Source organism: Lynx rufus, unplaced genomic scaffold (genome assembly GCF_022079265.1).
Source record: "Lynx rufus isolate CCGP_SWC_20201006 ecotype Redwood Valley unplaced genomic scaffold, mLynRuf1.p SCAF_1, whole genome shotgun sequence".
Lineage (NCBI taxonomy): Eukaryota > Metazoa > Chordata > Mammalia > Carnivora > Felidae > Lynx > Lynx rufus.
The window spans coordinates 117798144-117820720 of NW_025814823.1; the positions used below are offsets into that span (position 1 = coordinate 117798144).

At 40.4% G+C, this 22577-nt stretch overlaps 1 protein-coding gene across 10 annotated transcripts; it reads left to right on the forward strand.

Annotated features, from left to right (window-relative positions):
* The first annotated feature begins 1070 nt into the window (after nt 1-1070).
* Nucleotides 1071-19435, forward strand: RNF14 (ring finger protein 14). 10 transcript variants are annotated; one of them, XM_047086175.1, is made up of 11 exons: nt 1135-1935; nt 2040-2175; nt 3085-3271; nt 3492-3667; nt 6068-6235; nt 7308-7459; nt 10309-10836; nt 11707-11935; nt 14689-14861; nt 15746-15876; nt 18021-19435. In XM_047086175.1, the coding sequence occupies exons 5-11, from the start codon at nt 6082-6084 to the stop codon at nt 18076-18078; spliced, it is 1425 nt and encodes a 474-aa protein (XP_046942131.1). In that variant the 5' UTR covers nt 1135-1935; nt 2040-2175; nt 3085-3271; nt 3492-3667; nt 6068-6081; the 3' UTR covers nt 18079-19435. The 10 variants fall into 10 exon arrangements, with proteins under 10 accessions (XP_046942148.1, XP_046942167.1, XP_046942131.1 ...); XM_047086184.1 differs by having other exon boundaries at nt 3088-3271; XM_047086192.1 differs by lacking the exons at nt 1135-1935; nt 3085-3271 and adding an exon at nt 1071-1128.
* The last annotated feature ends 3142 nt before the right edge of the window (nt 19436-22577 follow it).

Consider the following 22577-nt stretch of genomic DNA (forward strand, 5'->3'; position numbering starts at 1 on the left):
AGCCTGGAGCCTGCTGCAGATTCTGTGTCTCCCTCTCTCTGACCCTCCCCCATTCATGCTCTTTCTCTGTCTCAAAAATAAATAAACATTAAAAAAAATTTTAAAAATTGGGTTATTTGCTTTTTGTATTGAGTTACAGAAGTTCTTTATATATACAGAATATTAGATCAACGACTTGCAAATATTTACTCCTGTTCTGTAGATTGTCTTTTCACTTTGTTGATAGTGTACTTGAAGCACAAAAGGTTTTAGTTGTGTTGATTCCAATTTATCTATTTTTTCTTGTGTTTTTTTGGTGTCACATCTAAGGAACTATTGCCTAATCCAAGTTTAGGAGATTTACTCCTACATTTTCTTTTAAGAGTTTTATAGTTTTAGCGTTACATTTAGGTCTTTGATCCATTTTGAGTTACTTATGCATATGGTATGAGGTAGAGGGCATGTGATTATAATTCCCACTCAGTTTCTATTAAGAAATCATGTGACCTTTGGTAAGTTCCTGAACCTCTCTACTTTCAATTTCCTCATTAATAAAGTAGGAATAACAAATAGTATCTAAAACCATAAGGTTATGGTGAAGAGAAGCATCCTGACTGCTCAATAAACATGGTAGTTATTAGTGTTGTAATAGGAACAGTGAGTGAATGATTTCATGGAGGAGGTGCCCCAAAGATGGGCAGCATTTCTGAGAAGTTTGGATGGGGGAACCTTGCTTACTCTACCTGGAGGAGCACGTCTGAGATTGTTACAGGAGTGTCTGTCTTGGAAAGAGAACTGTCTCCCTTTCACCTCTAGGGATTGGCAAAATTTCGAATTCCAGGGCCTATCCCAGAACTACGGAAAGGAACCTCCTGGTCACAGAATCTGCATTTCTACCCACTTCTCCAGAGGCAAACTTAAATTTACCAGGCGAGGCGGGGAGAGCGGTGACGGCGACCGCCCAAGCACCGCCGCCTTTAGCCTTCAGGGGGCGGCCGAGGGACCGGGCGGTCAGGGCGGCTGCGCAAGCCCTCCCCTCGCCGGGCCGCCAGCCGGATCCGCGCGGCTCAGCTGACAGCTCCAAACACGGAAGAGGCGGTGCCGAGCGCCGGTTGAGCCGGGCGTCTCCAGGCCGGGGCGGCGGTGGCGGTGAGCGGACCAGGGCTAGGGCGGAGGGCGGAACTTTTGGGCCCGGCGCGGCGGGGTGGCCGGAAGCGACGGTGTGGACCGAGCTCCGGGCGCGCGAGGCAGAGAAGAGCGGCCGGGCCGGGACTGCTCAGTGGGCCTGAGCCTCCCAGACCTGGGACAGGGCGTCCCCAGCCCGGTCCGGCTAAGATCCCAACCCTCTTCCCACCCGGGGCGCTCAGAGGAGGAAGGGGAAGGCCCAGGCCCTGTTGGTTCGGGACACCTGGGTCTCGCTCACACCTCACGTTCTTGCAGCGTCCTCTGTGTCCGAGCGCCGGGGCAGGTAGCGAGGCTGGGGCCTGCCCCCGGGTTGTAGGTGAGTCGTACCAACAACGACTCAGCACCCCGGGTGGTGAGCGGTGGGGACACCCTCGGCGGCGTGCTGATTCCGGAGCCAGGGCTGACCCCAGCTCGATACTTTGCACGGTGTGGCCTGGGAGAATGAGTAGGATTTTCGCAGGCCGAAGGGAAACCCGGCGGAGGAAGGCTTCCCTCGCTGGTGTAGCAGTTTCCGTTTGCCGAGACTAACAGTAAACTTAATACCTGTCGGATGGCGCGGGGGTTCGTCTCCTTCCTGGGTTACAGATGAAGAAACAGTGGTCTGAACCCAGATTTAGTTACATATTAGCTGTGTGACCTTGGGCCGGAAACGGACTTAAACTGTCATTTTTCTCAGCCGTGTAATGCAAATAGAGGACTTGCTGCGTGGGGCTGTGGGAATCTGCCAGGAGTTAATGCATTTAAAGTGCTTAGCACAATGCCTGACACACGGTAAGCACTCAGTGTTACTTTTCTCGGTGTTATTGTGACTCCTGCTTCTAGTGGGCTGTAGCAAAGCAGTCACTGAACCTTAGAATTCTGGTCCCCCTTTTCAGCACGCTGCATCTTACACCAGTTCAGTTACATATTTGTCTCCATTGTCAAACGCAAGGCACTGCTAGATGCTGAGAGCAACACACTGATGCAAAAGACTTGAAACTTGCCCTTAAGGAGCTAATGTGGCCTGAAAGTGTAAGTTCATAAACTATTGTAATGCAAAGTGGGATGTGATAATGTCATAGAAAAGTTACCGTAAAAAAAAAAAAAGTTTGCTGGATTTTTAAAGAAAGACAGGACATCTAATTGAAATTTCTACATAGAATAGGGTCTTTGGAGATGAGTCTTGAAAGCTGAGTGGATAGAATGAAAATGAATGTAGGTCTGTCATGTGAATTAAGGCACTGGGACCTGGTGGTAGCTTCAGAAGCTGGGGTTTGTGCGGTAGGTTTTGAGAAGCTGTGGATGGGAAACTCTGGTTGAAGTAGAGCTTCTTAATCCTAGCTGCACATTAGAATCACCTGGAGAGCTTGGGCAACTACTGATGCTTGATTTAATTGCTTGATTTAATGGCCTGGGTATTGAGATTTTAAAAAGCAGCTCCCCAGGTGATTCCCATGTGCAGACAAGATGGAGAAGAGTAACCTAAAACCTGAATCATTATAAAATCATCTCTCACCCCATTTACAAATGTTTACACTGGAAGAAACAGAAACTTAATTGCTTAGCATTAAATAAGGTAATGTGCAAGGACCTAATACAATATATAATAGGCGCTCAATGAATGTAAATTGATTGTGACTTTCATTCTTAGTTTATTTGGGAGTCACACATCTGAGAATTTGGTTTCAAAATTACCGTTTCTTATAGGATTTTTACGTAAAACTTCAGACTGTTCTTAGGATTCTCCATAACCCATTTATCGACCACCCTCCACTTCCATTTACTCCCAGTTGAGAAGTCTGGCTCTAAAATTTTCAAAGTAGAACTTGAAAGTGTGTGTATATGTGTACCTTTGCATGCTTTTGTTCTGTTTTTAAATATCTTGCTGTCACACTTAAATTGACCTGATGTTGAGTGTCCCTAGCAGGATTAATTTCATAGCAGGTAAGAGGAAGAACTGGAGGGGGATAGAAAATGAAAGAATAGAAGAAGCCAAAGAGGAAGGGAGAAACAAAAACAAAACAAATCCAAGAAGATGCTTAGATGTTTATTATGAGACATGGTGTGCTCAACTCTCATATGATGTTGGTATTCCACCTTGACTCCTCCCAGGGCTGAGGGCAGTCAGGTAAGGCTTCTCACACTGCTGGGGCCTTGCAAACACTCCTTTAACCACATGGCTCTGTTAGGCTGTCCTAAAGAAAGTAATAGGCAGCTGTAGATTAAGATTGACTATATGTTAGGATGTGTTTGACCTAACTGGTAATAATGGAACTTTGGAATTAAAATTTGGAGAGGGTCCTGACACCATCTTCTGGGGTTTTTTTGTTTTTGTTTTTTTTCTGCAGATGGCAGGATTTCTATAGTGTATCTAGCATGAGTTCCAGATCTTGGCATTTTATCCAGCTTCGACACTCTTATCTCCACCTCCTGGAGAATAAATGGGATTTGCCTGAATTCCACATTCTGAATTGAAAGACAGACTGCATTGCTAATAGCCTTTTCTTCTGATTGTTAATAACAGGTACTAACTCATCTCAACTAGAATATGTTAGTGTGTTCTGTTTGGGATGGGAATGTAGCTTAAGCACAACCATGACGATCTGCTGGGGAAAAAAAAATTTTTTTTAATTATTTATTTAATTATTTATTTATTTTTAATTTTTTTAAATGTTTATTTTATTTTTGAGACAGAGAGAGACAGAGTATGAACGGGGGAGGGTCAGAGAAAGAGGGAGACACAGAATCTGAAACAGGCTCCAGGCTCTGAGCTGTCAGCACAGAGCCCGATGCGGGGATTGAACTCACGGACCGTGAGATGATGACCTGAGCCGAAGTCGAACGCTTAACCCACTGAGCCACCCAGGTGTCCCAACAATTTTTTTTAAATGGAATCATTTTAAATGAATTTGTTCAAATTTTGAAGTGTCACCTTTTATAATGTCCTAACTTTTCAATTGTGTATGCTTACATTTAAAAATGTTAGTCAAGAGGGGGCATTTGCAAATCCAGTTATAGTCCAGTATTTTAATTGACAGAAAGGTAATTTTTTGTTTTAATAAAGTAATTTTCACAGATTCTCATTACATATTTTTCCACATTTAAATTACCTGAAATTGTGGTGCATCTTTCAGTTGCTGCGATTAAAAAGTATCGATTTTACATTTTTTTTTTAAATTTTTTTTTCAACGTTTATTTATTTTTGGGACAGAGAGAGACAGAGCATGAACGGGGGAGGGGCAGAGAGAGAGGGAGACACAGAATCGGAAACAGGCTCCAGGCTCTGAGCCATCAGCCCAGAGCCCGACGTGGGGCTCGAACTCCCGGACCGCGAGATCGTGACCTGGCTGAAGTTGGACGCTTAACCGACTGCGCCACCCAGGCGCCCCTCGATTTTACATTTTAATTGTAGCATATTTTCATTCTTAGTTTCACCTGAAATAATGGTAGACCTTAAAATTATTTTTAATAAGTCTGGTGGTATTTTAAAAGTTTAATGTTAGGGGCACCTGAGCATCTGACTCTTGATAACAGCTCAGGTCATCATCTCCTGGTGAGTGAGATTGAGCTCCCTGTTGGGCTCTGCACCGACAGTGTGGAGCCTGCTTGGGATTCTCTCTCTCCCTCTCTCTCTCTGCCCCTCCCCCACTTGGGCACGTTTGTGCTCTCTCAAAATAAATAAACATTAAAAAATAGAAAAATTTGATGTTATTTTGCTGCTTCCTCAGTTATCTAACCCTCTTATATAGTATCTGTCCCTGTAACATTCTCTAGAACAGGGTGTTCTGAACTGGGAGCCATCCCCCACTGCACCCCTGGGGGGCACATTTGACTATGTTGGCATCTTGTAGGTTGAAGCCTTGAGGGGGGGAGGCCTGGGTCGCTCAGTTGGTTAACTGTCTGACTTCAGCTCAGGTCATGATCTAGTGGTTTGTGGGTTTGAGCCCTGTGTTGGGCTCTGCTGATAGCTCAGAGCCTGGAGTCTCTGCTTCAGATTCTGTGTCTCCCCCTCTCTCTGCCCCTCCCATGCTCATGCTCTCTGTCTCTCAATAATAAATAAACATTAAAGAAAAATTTAGTAGATTGAAGCCAGGGATGCTGGTACATATCCTGTAAGGCTTAGGATAGCCTCCTACTACAAAGAATTGTTTGTTCCAAAAGGTTAGTAGTACCGAGGTTGAAAAAAACCTGCCCTAGAGACTTTTAGGGATTTAGAAAATTCATTTAGGGATGCCTGAATGGCTTGGTTGGAGGAATTTATGGTTCTTACTCTTGGAGTTGTGACTTCAAGCCCCACGTTGGGTGTAGAGATTACTTAAATAAATAAAACTTAAAAAAAATAATAAATAATTCATTTGTTTTTAGTAAGTATATTACATGTACTTTGACTTTTTTTTTTTTTTTTTTAAGAGTGTGAGCAGAGGAGGGGCCGAGGGAGAGAGAGAATCTCAAAAGCAAGCTCCATGCTCAGTACAGGGCTTGATCCCATGACCCTGGGATCATGACCTGAGCCTAAGTCAGACACTCAGCCAACTAAGCCCCCCAGGGGTCCCTACTTTGACTAATTTTGTGAGCAAGGCAATTTGCTAGGATTGGTGGACAAGTCAGAATAATTTGAAAATTTTTAAAAATTTTTTAGATCATGCCTTTTTTCCCTAAATTTCTGATGTCTGTTACAGTCAGCACTTAGAAGCACCACAATCATCATTTTTGAAAAAGCTGTTACTATTGCAAAGGTACTGGAGTATTAGATATGTCTATCACTTTTAGTTGAGCAGAAGATTGATAATATTGGTTAATTCTTTGCAGTTTTTTGGGTGGAACTTTAATCTTTTTTGGGGGGTGAGGGTGGGGATTGCCCCTAGATTTTTCCAAACTCTCTGCCTTTTCTATTCTTAACTGATTTGGATTAACGTAACTTCAGCTCCAGAAAATTAAATGTCGTCAGAAGACCGAGAAGCTCAGGAGGATGAGTTGCTGGCCCTGGCGAGTATTTACGATGGAGATGAATTTAGGAAAGCAGAGTCTGTCCAAGGTGGAGAAACCAGGATCTATTTGGACTTGCCACAGAATTTCAAGATATTCGTGAGCGGTTAGTTAATAATACTCTCTTAAGCAGATTTTTCTAAATAAAAGTTATTCTCGATTTCTTAGTGTACCCTAAATTATTTACCATCTTGTGTTTATAGGCATTGGTGATAGATGGTAGTATTACAGATTTAATGCATGTTCCTGTTTTAATTGAAAATTGGACTGAGGGTGCATAGTTTTCAATTTGATTTGCCTTTTGACCACTGAATTGGGATATTATCCTGCATATTTCATGCATCCTAATCTTCTAACTAGCAGTTTATCAGCTATGAGTCATTAGTTGTTAAACAGGAATAATAAAAGAGAAAATGACATCATGTACGTGAAAACGCTTGGAAAGTTTTAAAGTACCGTGGTGGTTGTCAATACTATTTGGTTTCCAGAATCATTTCAACTACCATAAGCCTGTGACGTGCTGTTACTCTGTGACCTTTTGCTTCAGAAAAAAAACACACACAAAAATAAAAAATTGCTGCTTTTGATACAGACGTTCACAGAAGACTTTGATGCACACTTTCTCAAAATGTTTCTACTATAAAGGCATTGAGTAAAGAAAGTAAGTGTAATAATCTAAAATGAAACTTTGTGAGAGTGTTGTGTGCTGTATCTTGCCCTCGAGCCTGAGATCGTTGTGTTGGCACAAATTCTCCCAACTATGATTCATGGGAAGTTGGCATATGCTGGTCTAAGTAGGTCATAGCTCTTGGATAGAAATAAAAATCCTTTTCTCTAGGTAGTGTCTTTAATCATCTACTATAAAACAACAACAAAAGAAAACATTGTGTATTGTTAGTGTTAGGAATTGTATTCACAAGTATGTACAAGAGTAAGTTATGTGTCTTCCTTAGAAATGTCATGGTGCTTAGTAGATTTTTCAGGGGTTTATAAGATTTTTTTTTTCTTTTTTTTAAAGGTGGTGGCTATGAAGTTATAATTAGGAAATAGAAGGTGCTTTGGGGGAGGGTTTTTATCCCCTCAGCTAAAGCGTTAGTCTTTCTTGAGCACCTGCTCAATAGTAATGGACACTCAAGTGTTGACCGACTGATTCTTTCTAATTTTTGTTTTTGGTTCAGGCAATTCAAATGAGTGTCTCCAGAATAGTGGCTTTGAATACACCATTTGCTTTCTGCCTCCACTTGTGCTGAACTTTGAACTGCCACCAGATTATCCATCCTCCTCCCCACCTTCATTCACACTTAGTGGCAAATGGCTGTCACCAACTCAGGTTAGACCCGAAACTTAATTTCTCCTATCCATTTTTAGAAAGTTAAAAAATCATCTTTAATTGGAGACTACTACCTTGATGATCTTGAATTCAGTGCATGAAGAACAAATGGCTTTGATTTTGTAATTTTTTCCCCTTGCCTTCATGAAACCTAATGTTAATGAATTGAAAGTGGTGTTTTAGAAAGGAACGGCAGTAATTAGGATGACTGATCATTGTGAATTGCAGTATGAGTAATTTTTAATCAAGTATATATATTTTTTCTTCTTTTGCTATTTTTCCCATCTAATCTGTATTGTAATAGAGACTATAAGGTCCTTCTCGTTTTCCTTAGATGTTGGTATGCCTTTTTTTTCTTAGTTTCTTATCCATTCCTTAAATCAAAGATTTAACTGTAATTAGGAGGGCTAAAGTTGTGCTGATGTAGTTACAATAAACAAATTAGCTACGTAAACAGAGTAAGTGCTCTTATTTTTAGAGATCTGTATGTTAATAACAAATAATTGTTGACTGGTCTCACGTGGATGTAAATACACACAACTAGAAATGTGTATGTATCTCCTATGTCACGAAGAGGTCTCCTATCTCTTGCTGTACCTTCTATCTCATGAAGGTTTGAGACCTTATATTACGAACCTTGTATTATGAAGCCTTCATTTCCTCCGGCTTATATATCCTTTTCAAGTAATAACCTCGACTCTTGATTGAGACATAAGTATGACTTGAAGCTAATATAAAGCCCTCTGAGATAGATAATGGATCAATAGCAGCTACTTTTCTACAAGTCGTGATGAAGATTGATAGGCTGATGTATATTAAGACAAAAGCTGTCAGAGTTCCTTGACCTCAAGGAACAGCTTGTCAGGTTTTCCTGTTTGATCATGGAGTTTTTATTCCACCCCACTGACTAGTCTAATCTTTGAGTGCTTTTGTAAAATTGAGCTTATGGTTTAAAAACAAAATTAAATTTTACAAAAGGATAATACATGTAGAATAGAAAGGAGTATTATTACCTTACATTCTGATATCTGGGCCAGAGGCAATACATGCAAGGCAGTGGATTATTTGCCCAAGAATGTCAAGGCTGTTTGACATTTAGATCACTGAAAGCTGACTGAATTATTTAGATATTTATAATCACATTTCTCCAGAGAGCTTTTGATACTTTGTATCCATGCCTGTGTGCACACACTTACACACAAGCACAAAACAAGGACAGATAAACTGAGTGCATGGCTGCAGTTTCAGATTCCAGCCAAGTAGCATCTCCTTACTGCTGGCTTTTGGGAGTGTGGGGAGAGGAGGGTTGTTTGTTATTTTATGTGTTACAGCTGAAATAACAGTAGGATTCCCTGTCAGATAAATTGTTATGCGTGTAATTGATCTTTTAATTGGCCTTGTATTCCTTCTTGGTTCAATTCTTGTTGGTTGCTGGGCCCTGCTTCCTTGACATTGTGAATGTCACCTGTTGATAGTGAAGTTGACACATGGTCCTGTCTGTCACTGGATTGGGGTTGGTAGAAGGGAAGTGGGTTTAACCTCATAGTATTTTCCATTATGCCTCCCCCGATATATATACATACACATACACAGTCTCTCTCTTATTCTTTACTCCTTACATTTATGTGTACCCCAGCTGCCCCTTTTGAGAAGGGGTGGAGAAAAAAAGAGGATTGAGAATGGTTCTTCATTGGACTTGGTGGCCCAAATAGCACTCAGAGTTTCCCTTTTCGTATTTAGTACATTTTACACATTTCAGCAGGTTTCTCAAAAGTATGATTGATCTTATAAGCATATTCATGTACATGTGAAAAAGCATTTTGAACGGTATTTAACATCCTAAGTTTTTAAGTTCAGGAAGTGTTTAAGTTCGTGCTTATATAGGGTTTAGTGAATGGCACTGTGCAGAGCAAGGAACAGAAAATGTCCTTTTTCACTTGTTATTTAAATTTACAAAATTTGTCTGCATCTGGAAGGCTTATTTTTTTGTGTTTAGCTAAAAAGAAAAGCTGCTTATAATTCCTGAGCTCTACTTACCAATATTTTACATTTCTAATGGAAAATCCTCTTACATTTGCCTTTCAAATTGAACACACCACCTTTAAAGAGGAAAAGTCGAAGTAGTTTAAATTTGGTTGCTCAGCTTAGAGAGTGTGAGCTTTCCCTATGGCAGCCGAATCATGTCGAGGGCTTATAATCGTGTCCAGGTTCCATAGCATTCTGTGTCCCTTCATTAACCAGGATCTGGTGTAAGCTCAGATTGCTTAGTTAAAACCAGCTTATAAATCTGAATAACAAGGATTCTGAGGTTGGATTCTGTTAGTGACTCTTTCTCTTGAGTTGGCTGTTTGATAGGACTGAAAGCTAGAATTAAAAACTTGGACGATATTTTTAAACTGCCCTCTTTCTATTATGCAGGGTACCTACAGGGCTAGGACTCCAAAGGAATAGGAATAGTTCATTTTAAAATTAGCTCTCTTTCTCCTACATGAGATACGTAGCAACACTAAAACAAAGAACAAATAAAGAATCGAAAACTCCTCCACCTCAGTGGCCCCTATGTAAACCTATGCCCTTCACAGCCTTGCCATGTCTCTTGTTTTCATGGTACTTCTTTTAGTTTTTGACTTTGTTTTCTGCTGTGACTCACATTGTTGGATAGTTTAAGAATATAAGAATATTCTTTCTTTCCAGCACAGTTTATCACAGCAGTAAAACAAACAAACAAAAAACATGTTTGGAATTGTAAGGGCCTAACTTAGAGGTTAAAAAGATTTCAAGAGAAATGAGGAGTTGACAGTATCCTCCTCTTTCCAAACTCACCAGCACCCTCGTGTGTTTCCTCCTAGCTGTCTGCTCTTTGCAAGCACTTAGACAACCTGTGGGAAGAACACCGTGGCAGCGTGGTCCTGTTCGCTTGGATGCAGTTTCTTAAGGAAGAGACCTTAGCATACCTGAATATTGTCTCTCCTTTTGAGCTCAAGATGGGTTCTCAGAAAAAGGTGCAGAGAAGGATGGCTCAAGCCTCCCCCAGCACAGACCTAGCTTTTGGAGGAGCTGCTGGATCCGATGTTGACCAAGAGGAAGTTGTGGATGAGCGAGCGGTGCAGGATGTGGAATCGCTGTCGAGTCTGATCCAGGAAATCTTGGACTTCGATCAAGCTCAGCAGATTAAATGCTTTAACAGTAAATTGTTCCTGTGCAATATCTGTTTCTGTGAGAAGCTGGGTAGCGAATGCATGTACTTCCTGGAGTGCAGGCACGTGTACTGCAAAGCCTGTCTAAAGGACTACTTTGAAATCCAGATCAGAGATGGCCAAGTTCAGTGCCTCAACTGCCCAGAACCCAAGTGCCCTTCGGTGGCCACTCCTGGTCAGGTAATCCTCTACTCTCTTCAAAGCTGCCTCCCATTTCTCTTTCCCAAAGGGAGATGTTTTCTCAGGATTTTCCTTGCTAGGGCTCATCAGGCCAGGCTGAGGCCTTGGAGCCAGCCCACAAATAGTTTCACTGTATCCATCAAGAATGCTGGGGTCTTATTGTTGAAGCCAATGTAAATGCTTCCTTTGCTGGACTTAGAATGGGAAGTTCTTGGCAGAGATGAGTGTTAGAAAAGTAATTATAAAGTGTTCTGGTGATTTACTTTGTTTATCTGCTCGGATCCCATCAACCCTGGAGAATCACTAGCCTGCCTTTGTGTGAGGTTTGGATCTGAAGAGCATATCCTTGGAATGGGTAACAATCAGGGACAGGGTACTTGGCTTGACTCTTTTTTTTAAATCAACTTTGTTAAGCCATCACTATACCCATTTTTTGTTTTTTAATGTTTATTCACTTTTGAGAGAGACAGAGACAGAGCTTGAGCAGGGGAGGGGCAGAGAGAGAGGGAGACACAGAATCCGAAGCAGGCTCCAGGTTCTGAGCTGTCAGCACAGAGCCCAGCATGGGGCTCGAACTCACAGACCACCGTGAGATGATGACCTGAGCCGAAGTGAGACGCCCAACTGACTGAGCCACCCAGGCGCCCCCACTATACCCATTTAAAGTGTACGTTGGCTCAGCTTTCACACATGTGTAGACCCATATAACTACCACCTCAGTCAGGGTCTAGACTTGTCACATTTGGTTTGATTTTGAAGTGAGATAGAGTGTTTTGATTCATGTGAACTTAGCACCGGCATTTTAAGGATCTCCCCAGAATCAGACCGTTTGGGCATCATTAAACTTGCGTGTTTTATTTTTCCCTCCAGGTCAAAGAGCTAGTGGAAACAGAGTTATTTGCCCGCTATGACCGCCTTCTCCTCCAGTCCACCTTGGACTTGATGGCAGATGTGGTGTATTGTCCCCGCCCCTGCTGCCAGTTGCCTGTGATGCAGGAGCCCGGTTGCACCATGGGCATCTGCTCTAGTTGCAATTTTGCCTTCTGTACCTTGTGCAGATTGACTTACCACGGGGTCTCTCCATGTAAGGTAACTGCTGGTAAGTGTTAACTGTGTCAACTCAGTCCTCCTATCCTCTACGCCACCTGCCACCCGCCACCCCCCCACCCCGTCCCCCCGCCAAAAAAAAAATCCTTATCACTTCAATCCTTCCATTTGGAAGTGTTCCTTCAACAGATATTTTTGTTTCAGTTACTGTCCTAGGCTCTGGGGATATCGTAGTGACCAAATACCCTCATGGAACTTATATTTTAATGGGTAGGCAAACAGAACAATAATGATATTAGATGGTTATAAGTGCTATGGAGGAAAAAAAATAAAGCAGGAACAGAATATGAAGTGGCTTGAGGTTTTACACTTAGGGAAACCAGGGGAAGGCCTCTCTGGCAAAGCGGTTTGAATAAATACTTGAAGAAGGAACTAAGGAAATGGCCATGCAGATACCAGGGGACCATTACAGAGAAGGAATGGCAAGGTCATTTCTATCTATGAACGTGGAGTAATGTAGCTCCTAGTTGGCAAGTGCAGACCATCTTAGCTGCCACTCTTGTTTCCATGGCACATACATCTGATCAGTCATCAAGTTCTTTGTCACTGAGCCCAGGAAAGTCTCAGAATCTTCCTCAACACATAGCGCTTCAGAAAGCCACCAATCATTAAAGTGGACACAGGAGGTGGAACCTGTTTGCTAATTCTGATCTAAATAAGGATTGAGAAATCAGGCGTTGACCTCAGTTTGACTGGACTTTGATGGCTTAGTCTTTCTCAGACTAACAGGGATAATGATAATAGCTACTATTCATAGGGCTATTGTCAGGATAAACTATTGTAGTGCTCCTCGAAGTTGGTATTGTTGTTAAACTAGTCCGTGACAAGATAAATAAATTGAGAGGTCTAGGAAGTTACAGTGATTTCACAGAGTAATTTTATGTCCGATCTAATAAAAATTTAAGCTTAGGTTTTTTTGTCTTATTATTTGTCTAATAATTCATTTGATTGTATTTTGTGAAAATACTGGTCCTTGGCAGAGTGGTGGGGGAAATACTGGTTCTTCAACATAGTTTGGGAATGACGAGCTAATACGTGTAAAATGCAAAATGGTAACCATTAATGCCATTATTACTGTGTTTCCTAATTGCTATCGTAAGCAGAGTGTCAGTATCTCCAAGAAAGTAACCCTAAGGGGAGAATGAGTGAATACTTCCAGTTTGCCTAGAGCAGAGTCTTATAGTAGATATGGGCAGATGGGATGGAGACTTCACCAGAGTATAATAGAAGCCTTTGCTTTAGACTTGTATAACCTTATCATTGAGGAGCTGAGGTGTGTTTCAGGTGTTTCATAACATTTGTGGAAGAAATCAAAGGGGCTTGGGGGCTTCAGCAAAATTAAGAATCTCTTTCTGTATCTATTCATGCTTGTATATCTATCTGTTGGATAGTACTATATAAAATACATAAAATACTAACAATTATTTTGAGAACTTTAGTGCAATAATCTTTGCTCTTAAGATATCTGGGAACACAAAAGTGCTTTGAATTTTTAGAGGGATAAAAATGACAGGATAAAAAGATACAGGTCTGCAGCTTCTAAGTAGAGGTGATGGAGCCATGGGAATGCACGATACAGAGAAAGAAAGCTTCCCCAAAAGATTCACTACATAAAAAGACCTCTAATGAGTGTGAGGAAAATAAACTAATAAAATAATTATAACGTTATTGAGAGAGGTTTTCAATGAAAATGTTGAAAAACTAAGGTAATAGAATGTGAACAAAAGCCTTTGTCTGCAAGTAAAGCCTTTGGGACTGGCTGCCTGTTACATCTGAGTTAAGTGATAGAGCTGTGCAGCCAGAGAGAAGAATATCAAGGGGAAACGTTGACAGGAGGGACTTTGCAGTACCTGTGGGTGGCAAGTTTTATTTGTTGACTTTTGTTGTATACAGAATCGAAGAGTCTTAGCTCTTAAGCCAAAGATACTTTTGTTTATTTGGTAGGCCTTGTTATTATCAAAGGGTGAATGATGCTGACTTCATGGAAAATGAGTGTGTGTTTCAACCTTTGTGTCTTTTAGCTTAGTCACTCTTTAACAGTATGCCGCTGGTTGCACAAACATGTCAACGTTATTAACTCAAAGTCAACGAGAAAGATGGCCTCTTATTCTAATACCTTGAGCAAGTCCAACTTCTCTAGCTGGAGGATTCTTCTATGTTCTTTGTTATTTGTACATGTGTCATTTTTACCTAGTTATAACCTAAAATATGCCCTTTTCTGGATTCTGTAATGAGTATTTTAGTTGAGTTGTAGCCATCTCATTTATAAGGTTTTTTTTTTAATTTTTTTTAACGTTTATTCATTTTTGAGACAGAGACAGAGCATGAACGGCGGAGGGTCAGAGAGAGAGAGACACAGAATCTGAAACAGGCTCCAGGCTCTGAGCTGTCAGCCCAGAGCCCGACGCGGGGCTCGAACTCATGGACCGCGAGCTCATGACCTGAGCTGAAGTCGGCCGCTTAACCGACTGAGCCACCCAGGCGCCCCTCATTTAGAAGTTTTTAATAACTAAAAATGATGCCATTAACTGGCCCTTTCACTTGTGGTTATTCCCTTGGACTTTAATTTGTTTGCCATTGTTACATGCATCTCCGTGCATATAACTTCATTTTGGATTATTTCCTTATGATTAAAGTCCCAGTAATAACATTATTGAATAATCAAAGGGTTATGACCATTTTTAAATGGTTTTTAGTCAGCTTTGCAAAGTTGTATAAAAGTTAATTTTCCATTTCACTTTCCAGAGAAATTAATAGACTTACGAAATGAGTACCTGCAAGCAGATGAGGCCAATAAAAGATTTTTGGAACAGAGGTATGGCAAGAGGGTGATTCAGAAGGCACTGGAAGAGATGGAAAGTAAGGAATGGCTAGAAAAGAACTCAAAGAGCTGCCCGTGTTGTGGGACTCCCATAGAGGTAAAGTTTCGGGACAGACTTGGCAGACAGATTTGCAAGCTCGTTACGATTGCCTGAAGAAGCCTATTATTTATGACTAGGGAAACATATTTATCAAACCTTACTTGGAAGATGCAAATTCACTACTAAATATTGACCATAAGTGGATGTAGTCTTCCCTTGCAAAATGCTTTCACAAAGTGAAAATTATTCTCACATTGTTTTCACATCAAAATGGAATGGGTTATGACGAAGCCACAGTAGAGCTACAATCAACTCTTACCTCATCTCCATGATAGAAAAACTCACGCCTGACTTCTTAGAACTAATTATCCTGGAATTTAACACACCTGCGTACAAAGTATACACTTAGGAAACGACATTTTCCTATTAACCTGAGCCAAAATAGACATTTAAATGTATTGCTTCTTGACACAATCTTAATGTTTTAAAATCAGAATTTATCTTTGCATTTGGTTCTCCCATTCTGATCCATTATATCTGAACTGAACCTGGTGGTGATTTTCCAGTTACTCCACTAAGGAAACTGGCATTCTGTTGAACCACTTCAGACGTGCCTCAGCCCTATGTTAGAGTGGAGGACTTGATACCAAATGTTTACTTAGATTAAACTACATGTTCCACGTATAATATACACATTTGGTTTGTATCTCCTGTTGATCAGAAAAGTTTTGCTAAGTATCTAGTTGTAGGTACACCTGCTGAATATTTTCTATATTCTACTTGTAATGTGTAATAGTTACAGCATGTTCCCTGCATATTTAAACCCTGCACGGGGTAAAAGGAGAAGTCGAGGAGGACATTGTACTGAATCTTTTTGGCATGTGCTTTCCTCTTTTGCTTTAATAGCCCTGGTATTTTTCTCTTTCCATCTTTCCCACCAGAAATTAGATGGATGTAACAAGATGACATGTACTGGATGTATGCAATATTTCTGTTGGATTTGCATGGGTTCTCTCTCTAGAGCAAACCCTTATAAACATTTCACTGATCCTGCTTCCCCGTGTTTTAATCGGTACGTATACATAATCCTGTAGTCTCAGAAACATATTTTGGACCATTTTTCTTAGAGAATTCTCTTATATATTTTCTCACATATATGGACTTCTATATTTTCTTGTGAGTTTATGTTGAAAATACGCCACTGGGAAATTTTATTTTTTATCTTACTCAGTGAAAAATTTCAAACATAAATAAAAGTTGAAAGACTATGGTTAATGGGATATCTTCTACCAAAATGAACAATTGATAGTATTTTGCCGTATTTATTTTCTAATACTTGACTCTGAGTTGGAGATAGGATACTTTATCTCTAAATACTTCCATATTATCACCTAAAATAAGAAAATTCTTGTACATAACATAGTACTTAAAGAAATTTAGTGATGGTGGCATATTATCTCCTAATAAACATATTTAAAACTTCCCAATGATTCCTAAAAATATCTTTTAAAGCTGTTTTATTGAGCCACAATATAATCAAATTCAAACATTTTATTTGGCTTTGTCTTTCTAGTCTCTTAATAGAGAAGAGTTTTTCCCACTTTTTTATTTTTTAAGTTTATTTATTTATTTTTGAGAGAGCACACAAGCAGGAGAGGGATAGAGAGGGAGGGAGACAAAGAATCTGAAGCAGGCTCTAGGTTCTGAGCTGTCAGCACAGAGCCCAACTTGGGGCTGGAACCCACAAACTGCGAGATCATGACCTGAGCCAAAGTCGGAGGCTTAACCAACTGAGCTACCCAGGGGCCCCTTCCACTTAAAAAAAAAAAAAAAAAAAAAGTTTTATTTATTTAGAGAGTGTGCACGTGAGCAGGGGAGGGGCAGAAAGAGAAGGAAAGGGAATCCCAAGCAGGGTCCTCACTGTCAGTGCAGAGTCTGACATGGCGCTCAGAATCACCAACCTCAAGATCATGACCTGAGCCAAAATTAAGAGTTGGACACTTAACCGATTAAGCCATCCAGGTGGCCCTGCTCACCCTTTTTTGTTGGATGCATTGAGGAAAACATTGACATTTTAGAGCGTCCAGGCCACTTGTCCTATAGATCATCTTACTTTCTAGAGTTTTCTTTCTCCATGTTGTCTTTTAGTTACTCTGTCCTCTCTCTTTCCTGTAAATTGGAAGTTAGGTCTAGACTGAGTTTGAATATATTTAGAGTTAACGTTTTTGACAAGAATACTTGTGTACTTCATTTTATATCGCATTAGGTCCGTAATGTCAGGCTCTCCCATTGTTAGTATGCTGCTCAGTTCTATTGCTTGCTCCATCGTAATTGTAAGTTTTCTTGGCATGCCTGTGTGGCTCAGGGGTTAGGCGTCTGACTTCAGCTCAGGTCATGGTCTCACAGTTCCTGAGGTTCCTGAGTTTGAGCCCCACATTGGGCTCTGCACTGGTGGTGTGGAGCCTGCTTGGGAATCTTGCCTCTCTCTGCCCCTGCTATGCTCTCTCAAATATATTTTTAAAAAATGTAAGGTTTTGGTTTTTTGTGTGTGTGTGATTAGTAAGTAATATCTGGGGTGATTTCTTGGCACAATGAAAATATCCTGTTTTTCAACAGCTCTCATTTCACTGTCAGTTTATGATCTTTCTTAAGAGGCATATGTATAGTACCTAAAATCATTGGTGTTACCTAACTGTAAGAAAAGTTGAAGAAACAGGTTCTCTGCGTGAACCATTGTAAATCTAGTGTTGAAAATTACATGAATTTTAGGTAACATTGGAAAGAAAAACGAGTTGGCAACTATAAAGCATTCTACCAGTGGAGAATGCAAGGGTGATGAGGCCGAATAGAGTGACTCACGTGTGATAGAGTTACAGTGGTTTAGAAGAGTTCACCTTCTTCTGGATTGCCTGACTTCCCTAATCCTGATTTATTCCATTTACTGTATACATTGAGTATCAGGTTTTTGATACCCATTTCCCATTATTGTTAATCCTTGGCCTTAAAGAGTTTGTCTGGATCCGAAAAGGGCTATTCTTGTAAACTTTATGACAGCTTGTTCAGAGGGACCCATATTTCAGCCCTCCTCAGTGTAGTGATTGAGAGAAAGGAAAAGCTGTTCAAAGATGTTATCAGAAGAGTGCAGAAGGTAATTTTGAGAGAAGGAAAGAGATTATATTTTTTCCAAGTGCATAAAAATGTATTTTATACTTCCAGGTTGTTCCATGCTGTGGATGTTAATGGAGATATTTGGGAAGATGAGATTGAAGACTAGTTAACTCCTGCTCAAGATAAGGAAATGGAATGGTTTACCCAAATCTTGTGTCAAGTACACAAAATAGTTTTGCAGGCTATTTAGGGTACCATTTATGCACTCATCCTTTGTAGAAGATGTGGAAGAACAAGGTTTATATTTCCATGTGGTACTACTGATAAAGGCACATGCACACATTTTTCAATGTAACATAGAGAAAATTATAAGCCAAAGGTTCAATGAAAACTAGAGAATATTAAATACTACAGTGTGCCCGAAGCTCTGAATAGTTAAAAAGTAAATATTTATTTTCTTCCCCAAGCTTTAGGTGAAGAGAGGAGTCAAGAGTTAAAGTTGTAGACCTTTTTATCTGAAAGCATCCCTCTAAGACATTATGGGGGAGTCCCCTCAGTACTGCTCCTTATGACTGGGGTAGGTAGAAAGAAGCCTTATTAAAATTGTACCAAGAGCCTGATCTCATTTACTCCATGTCATGTTCCTTTCACCCTAAGTTTCTGCCAAGTGACTTTTCTTTGGGGAAGCCCTTTTAGTCAGTAACTGATTGGATGACCCAGTGTCATTTTGATCTGCTTTTCAGAATAGAAATTTATAGACAATTAAAAAAATCTTTTTAATGCCAAAAACACTGTGGGCCAGCTGGTATTTATTAGTGGGGTATAGTTCACTGGTTTTGAGCCCAGTCTAGAATTTAATGATACTGGCTCAGAAGAATTTCAGTCCTATTCAGCTCTTCTGGGCGGTAGAGCCTAGATTCAAAATGACTTGTCTTTGCTACCTTTTGTTCTACGCTCTCTCCCTTCACTCATGCCCTACCTTCCATTAGTAAGGACAATTTTAATATTAACTCCAGCAGCTCATATTTTTATTTATGCTGGAATAGGAGAAAGCCTAATATATTCCCAAGCTGAACAAGCTGCATTTTTAAAAAATACCTCTATTTTGAACTCCCCACCATTGTAGTTCGAGTCCCAATTTTCTGAATTCTTTTTAAAGGTCTTCTCTAATGAGCTATGGAAATTTGGCTTCCTACCCTTTTTTGCAACAGCACTATTTTGGGGGATAATTTTGGCTTGATTCCTAGATCCCTGTTTCTGGATTTTGATGGCTTTTTGAAAAATTGTCTTTCCTTGTGGTTTGGTGAATGGCTTGGTAGCAAAATGATTTTTTGAAAAAGAGGACAGAGGGATACAGCTGCAGCTGTGAACATGTTCTTTTTTCCCAACTTATCATTGAAAATTGGGGAATCACTTTTAACCATTTTATGTGTGTGTATCCAGAGTCAGCAAGGACTGTTTCTGGATTGTCAATAAGGCTGCTTAATCTTAAAAATAAAAATAATTTAAAAATTGTCTTATAATTAGAGCAGAGTTGCTGCTGTTTTGTCTCCAAGGCAACTGATCACATTTTTAAAAAACTTTATGGCATGTAACACATATTCTTAAAGTGAACAGAAAAAAAGTCATGGAATAGCACCTGTTCTTTTATCCAGACTCGTGACTGAACTTAGGTTTTTAGGGCCCATATTTTGTTTCAACCATATGGTTCATGAGCTTTCGTTTTGCACATTTTATATAAGAGCTAAAGTTAATTTCATATATATATATATATATATATATATATATATATATATATTTATTTTAAGCTTACTTGTGTATTTGTGAGAGGGGCAGAGAGAGAGAGGGGGAGAGAGAGAATCCCAAGCAGGCTCTGCACCATCAGCATGGAGCCTGATATGGGGCTCGAACCCATGAGACTGCGAGATCATGACCTGAGCCGAAATCAAGAGTTAGACACTTAACCGACTGAGCCATCCAGGTGCCCCAGAACTAAAGTTAATTTCTTAAAGAATAAGTTGAATATAACAAATGGAAATTAAAACACTTACACAGCATATACCTAAGAAGAGTGGCTCTGTGATGGAATGGGAATTCAGTTGAGATTTTTTCACTAGTAGCCACTCAGAAGTTCTTTAGTTCATGGACTAGTTGGTATTTGCTAGAGACTATTTTATTTTAGGGTTTTGCACATTATGTTGTTGATAAAGTGGAAGTAGGAAAGAAAGCTTTATAATGCACTCCTGTAAAAGAAATGGGAGGTTTCTCTTTACGATTTTAAAAAACACAGGTGGTTAGTCTTAGACTTGTTTGTTCATCTGAATGTTCCATCCTTTCTTCCTTAGGTACAAAATTTTCACCATCCAATTATAACAAAGACAATAGGGCTTATAAAGTCTTATTTTTGAAGCATGTGTTACGAGGTTATTTTAAGTTCTCCTGGGGCGCCTGGGGAGCTCAGTCGGTTAAGGGACCGACTTGAGCTCAGGTCATGATCTCGCGGTTCACGAGTTCGAGCCCCGTATCAGGCTCTGTGCTGATGGCCCAGAGCCTGGAGCCTGCTTCAATTCTGGGTCTCCCTCTCTCTCTGCCCCTCCCCTGCTCACACTCTGTCTCCCTCTCAAAAATAAATAAAAACATTAAGGAAAGTTAAAAAAAAAAAAAAAAAGATGGTACAGTTCTGGGTGGAGTACTTTTTTAATATACGTGCTGCCAAAGCGAGCACAATAGAGTACTTTTTAAAATTTTATTTATTTGGAGAGGGAGAGTGCATGCGTGAGTGGGGGGAAGGGGTAGAGAAAGAGGGAGAATCCCAAGCAGGCTCCGTGCTGTCAGCGCAGAGTCTGATGCAGGGCTCGACCCCGTGACCTGAGCCAAAATGAAGAGTTGGACACTTAACCTACTGAGCCACCGAGGCGCCCCTTGGGTAGAGTACTTTTGTCTCTGAGTAAAATGAAAGATTGGGGTAACCACACATGCCCTGTGAAATACATGACTTTGTGGAAGGTTGGTATATCAAGAAACTATATGATAGAATAAGGAGTGTTGTACCTAGTTTAATTTCATGAAGGCCTTTTGTTACAAGTGGGCCAAGATTTGTCATAAATTGACATGAACCTCATGTATCCTTTTGGTGGGCACGAGAGAGCAAAGGGTCCCTGTACAGACTGCCAGGTCATCATGTTCAAAAGTGTAGTTTGAAGAGGTTGCATCTCTTGATTTAAATAAAAGGTTTGAGTCTAGAACAGATAAATGAAAATAAGCTACAGAATAACTTGCAAAGTCAAAATACAAGTTTTGTGACTTTTTAAGGTTGTGATTGAACAGACTTAAGGGCCCACTTTGTCAATTGAATTGCATCTTGTCCCATTCTCTTTTGAAGTAAACATTTTTAGAAGTTTCAGATTTACAGAAAAATTGCAGAGATAGTCCAGAGTTCTGTTATATTCCACACAGGCTTCCCCCTATTACTAGCATCTTAACATTAGTATGATACAGTTGTCACAATAATGAACAAATATTGATTATTAGTAAGAAGAGTCCATACTTGTTTCAGATTTCTTTAGTTTTTTTCCTAATGACCTTGAGCTGTTTGCAGATCCCATCTAGAATACCGCCTATTACATTTAGTCATCATACTTTCTTAGGCTCCTCTTGGCTGGCACAGTCAATATCCCATCCATTTTTTTTGTTAATATTACTTAAACAGCCATTAGATCTTGATGTACCTGGGTTGGTCACGAGCTGAAACCTTTTATTTTTTCTTTTTTTCTTTCTTTTCTTTCTTTCCTTTTTTTTTTTTTGCATGTACACATGAGCAGAGGATGGGGGGCAGAGGGAGAGGAAGAGAGAATCCTAAGCAGGCTCCGTGCCCAGCAAGGAGCCCAGCGCGGGGCTTGATCCCACAACTGTGAGATCATGACATGAGCCTAAGTCAAGAGTTGGACACTCAACTGACTGAGGCACCCTGGTACTCCTGAAAACCTTTTCTTGAAGACTGATGACCTAATCCTAGCAGGCTCAGCAAATCATTGAACATTTTGTTTGAGGTCTTTTTGTAGCTTTAAATCCGTTATTTCTCAGGACATTTCACTGGCTTTGTATGGAATTTTAGGCAATGTACCTGTTATGGTCATTTTCCAAATCAGCTTATTGAGGAAATCGTGAAACTGGGTAAGTTTTTTGTTTTTTGGGTTTTTTTTTAAGATTTTATTTTTAAGTAATTTCTATACCTGACGTGGGGCTCAGACTCAAACTCCTAAGATTGAGTCGCATGCTCTACTGGCTGAGCCAGCCAGGTACCCCTAAACTGGGTAAGGTGATGAGACTTGTGGGTCATCCGGACCCACAGGCCTGAGAGGGCAAGCTTGCAGTCTCAGCTAAATACCGCAGCCAGCAAGTAAGGAGATGGATAACGGAGAAGAGACTTGGCAGCCACTCTCCCAGTCCTCTAGTATTGTCAGCAAGGTCATTTTGTTTCTTAAATTTATTGAAGTAATCTCTACACTCAACGTGGGGCTCGAAATCACAACCCCGAGATCAAGAGCCGCATACTCTTCTGACTGAGCCCACCACGTGCCCCAGCGGGGTTATATTTTTGGAGTAGATGGTTCTAATTTACTTTAGAAATCCCTTAATATACTTAAGATTCATTTTTTGTTGTTG

What these genes read in the sequence shown, in the direction of transcription:
- RNF14 (XM_047086192.1), top strand. Translation starts at nt 6,082, where the DNA reads ATGTCGTCAGAAGACCGAGAAGCTCAGGAGGATGAGTTGCTGGCCCTG. An exon ending in TTTCAAGATATTCGTGAGCG is followed by an intron (nt 6,236 to 7,307) that starts GTTAGTTAATAA and finishes TTTTTGGTTCAG; the next exon opens with GCAATTCAAATGAGTGTCTC. An exon ending in AATGGCTGTCACCAACTCAG is followed by an intron (nt 7,460 to 10,308) that starts GTTAGACCCGAA and finishes GTTTCCTCCTAG; the next exon opens with CTGTCTGCTCTTTGCAAGCA.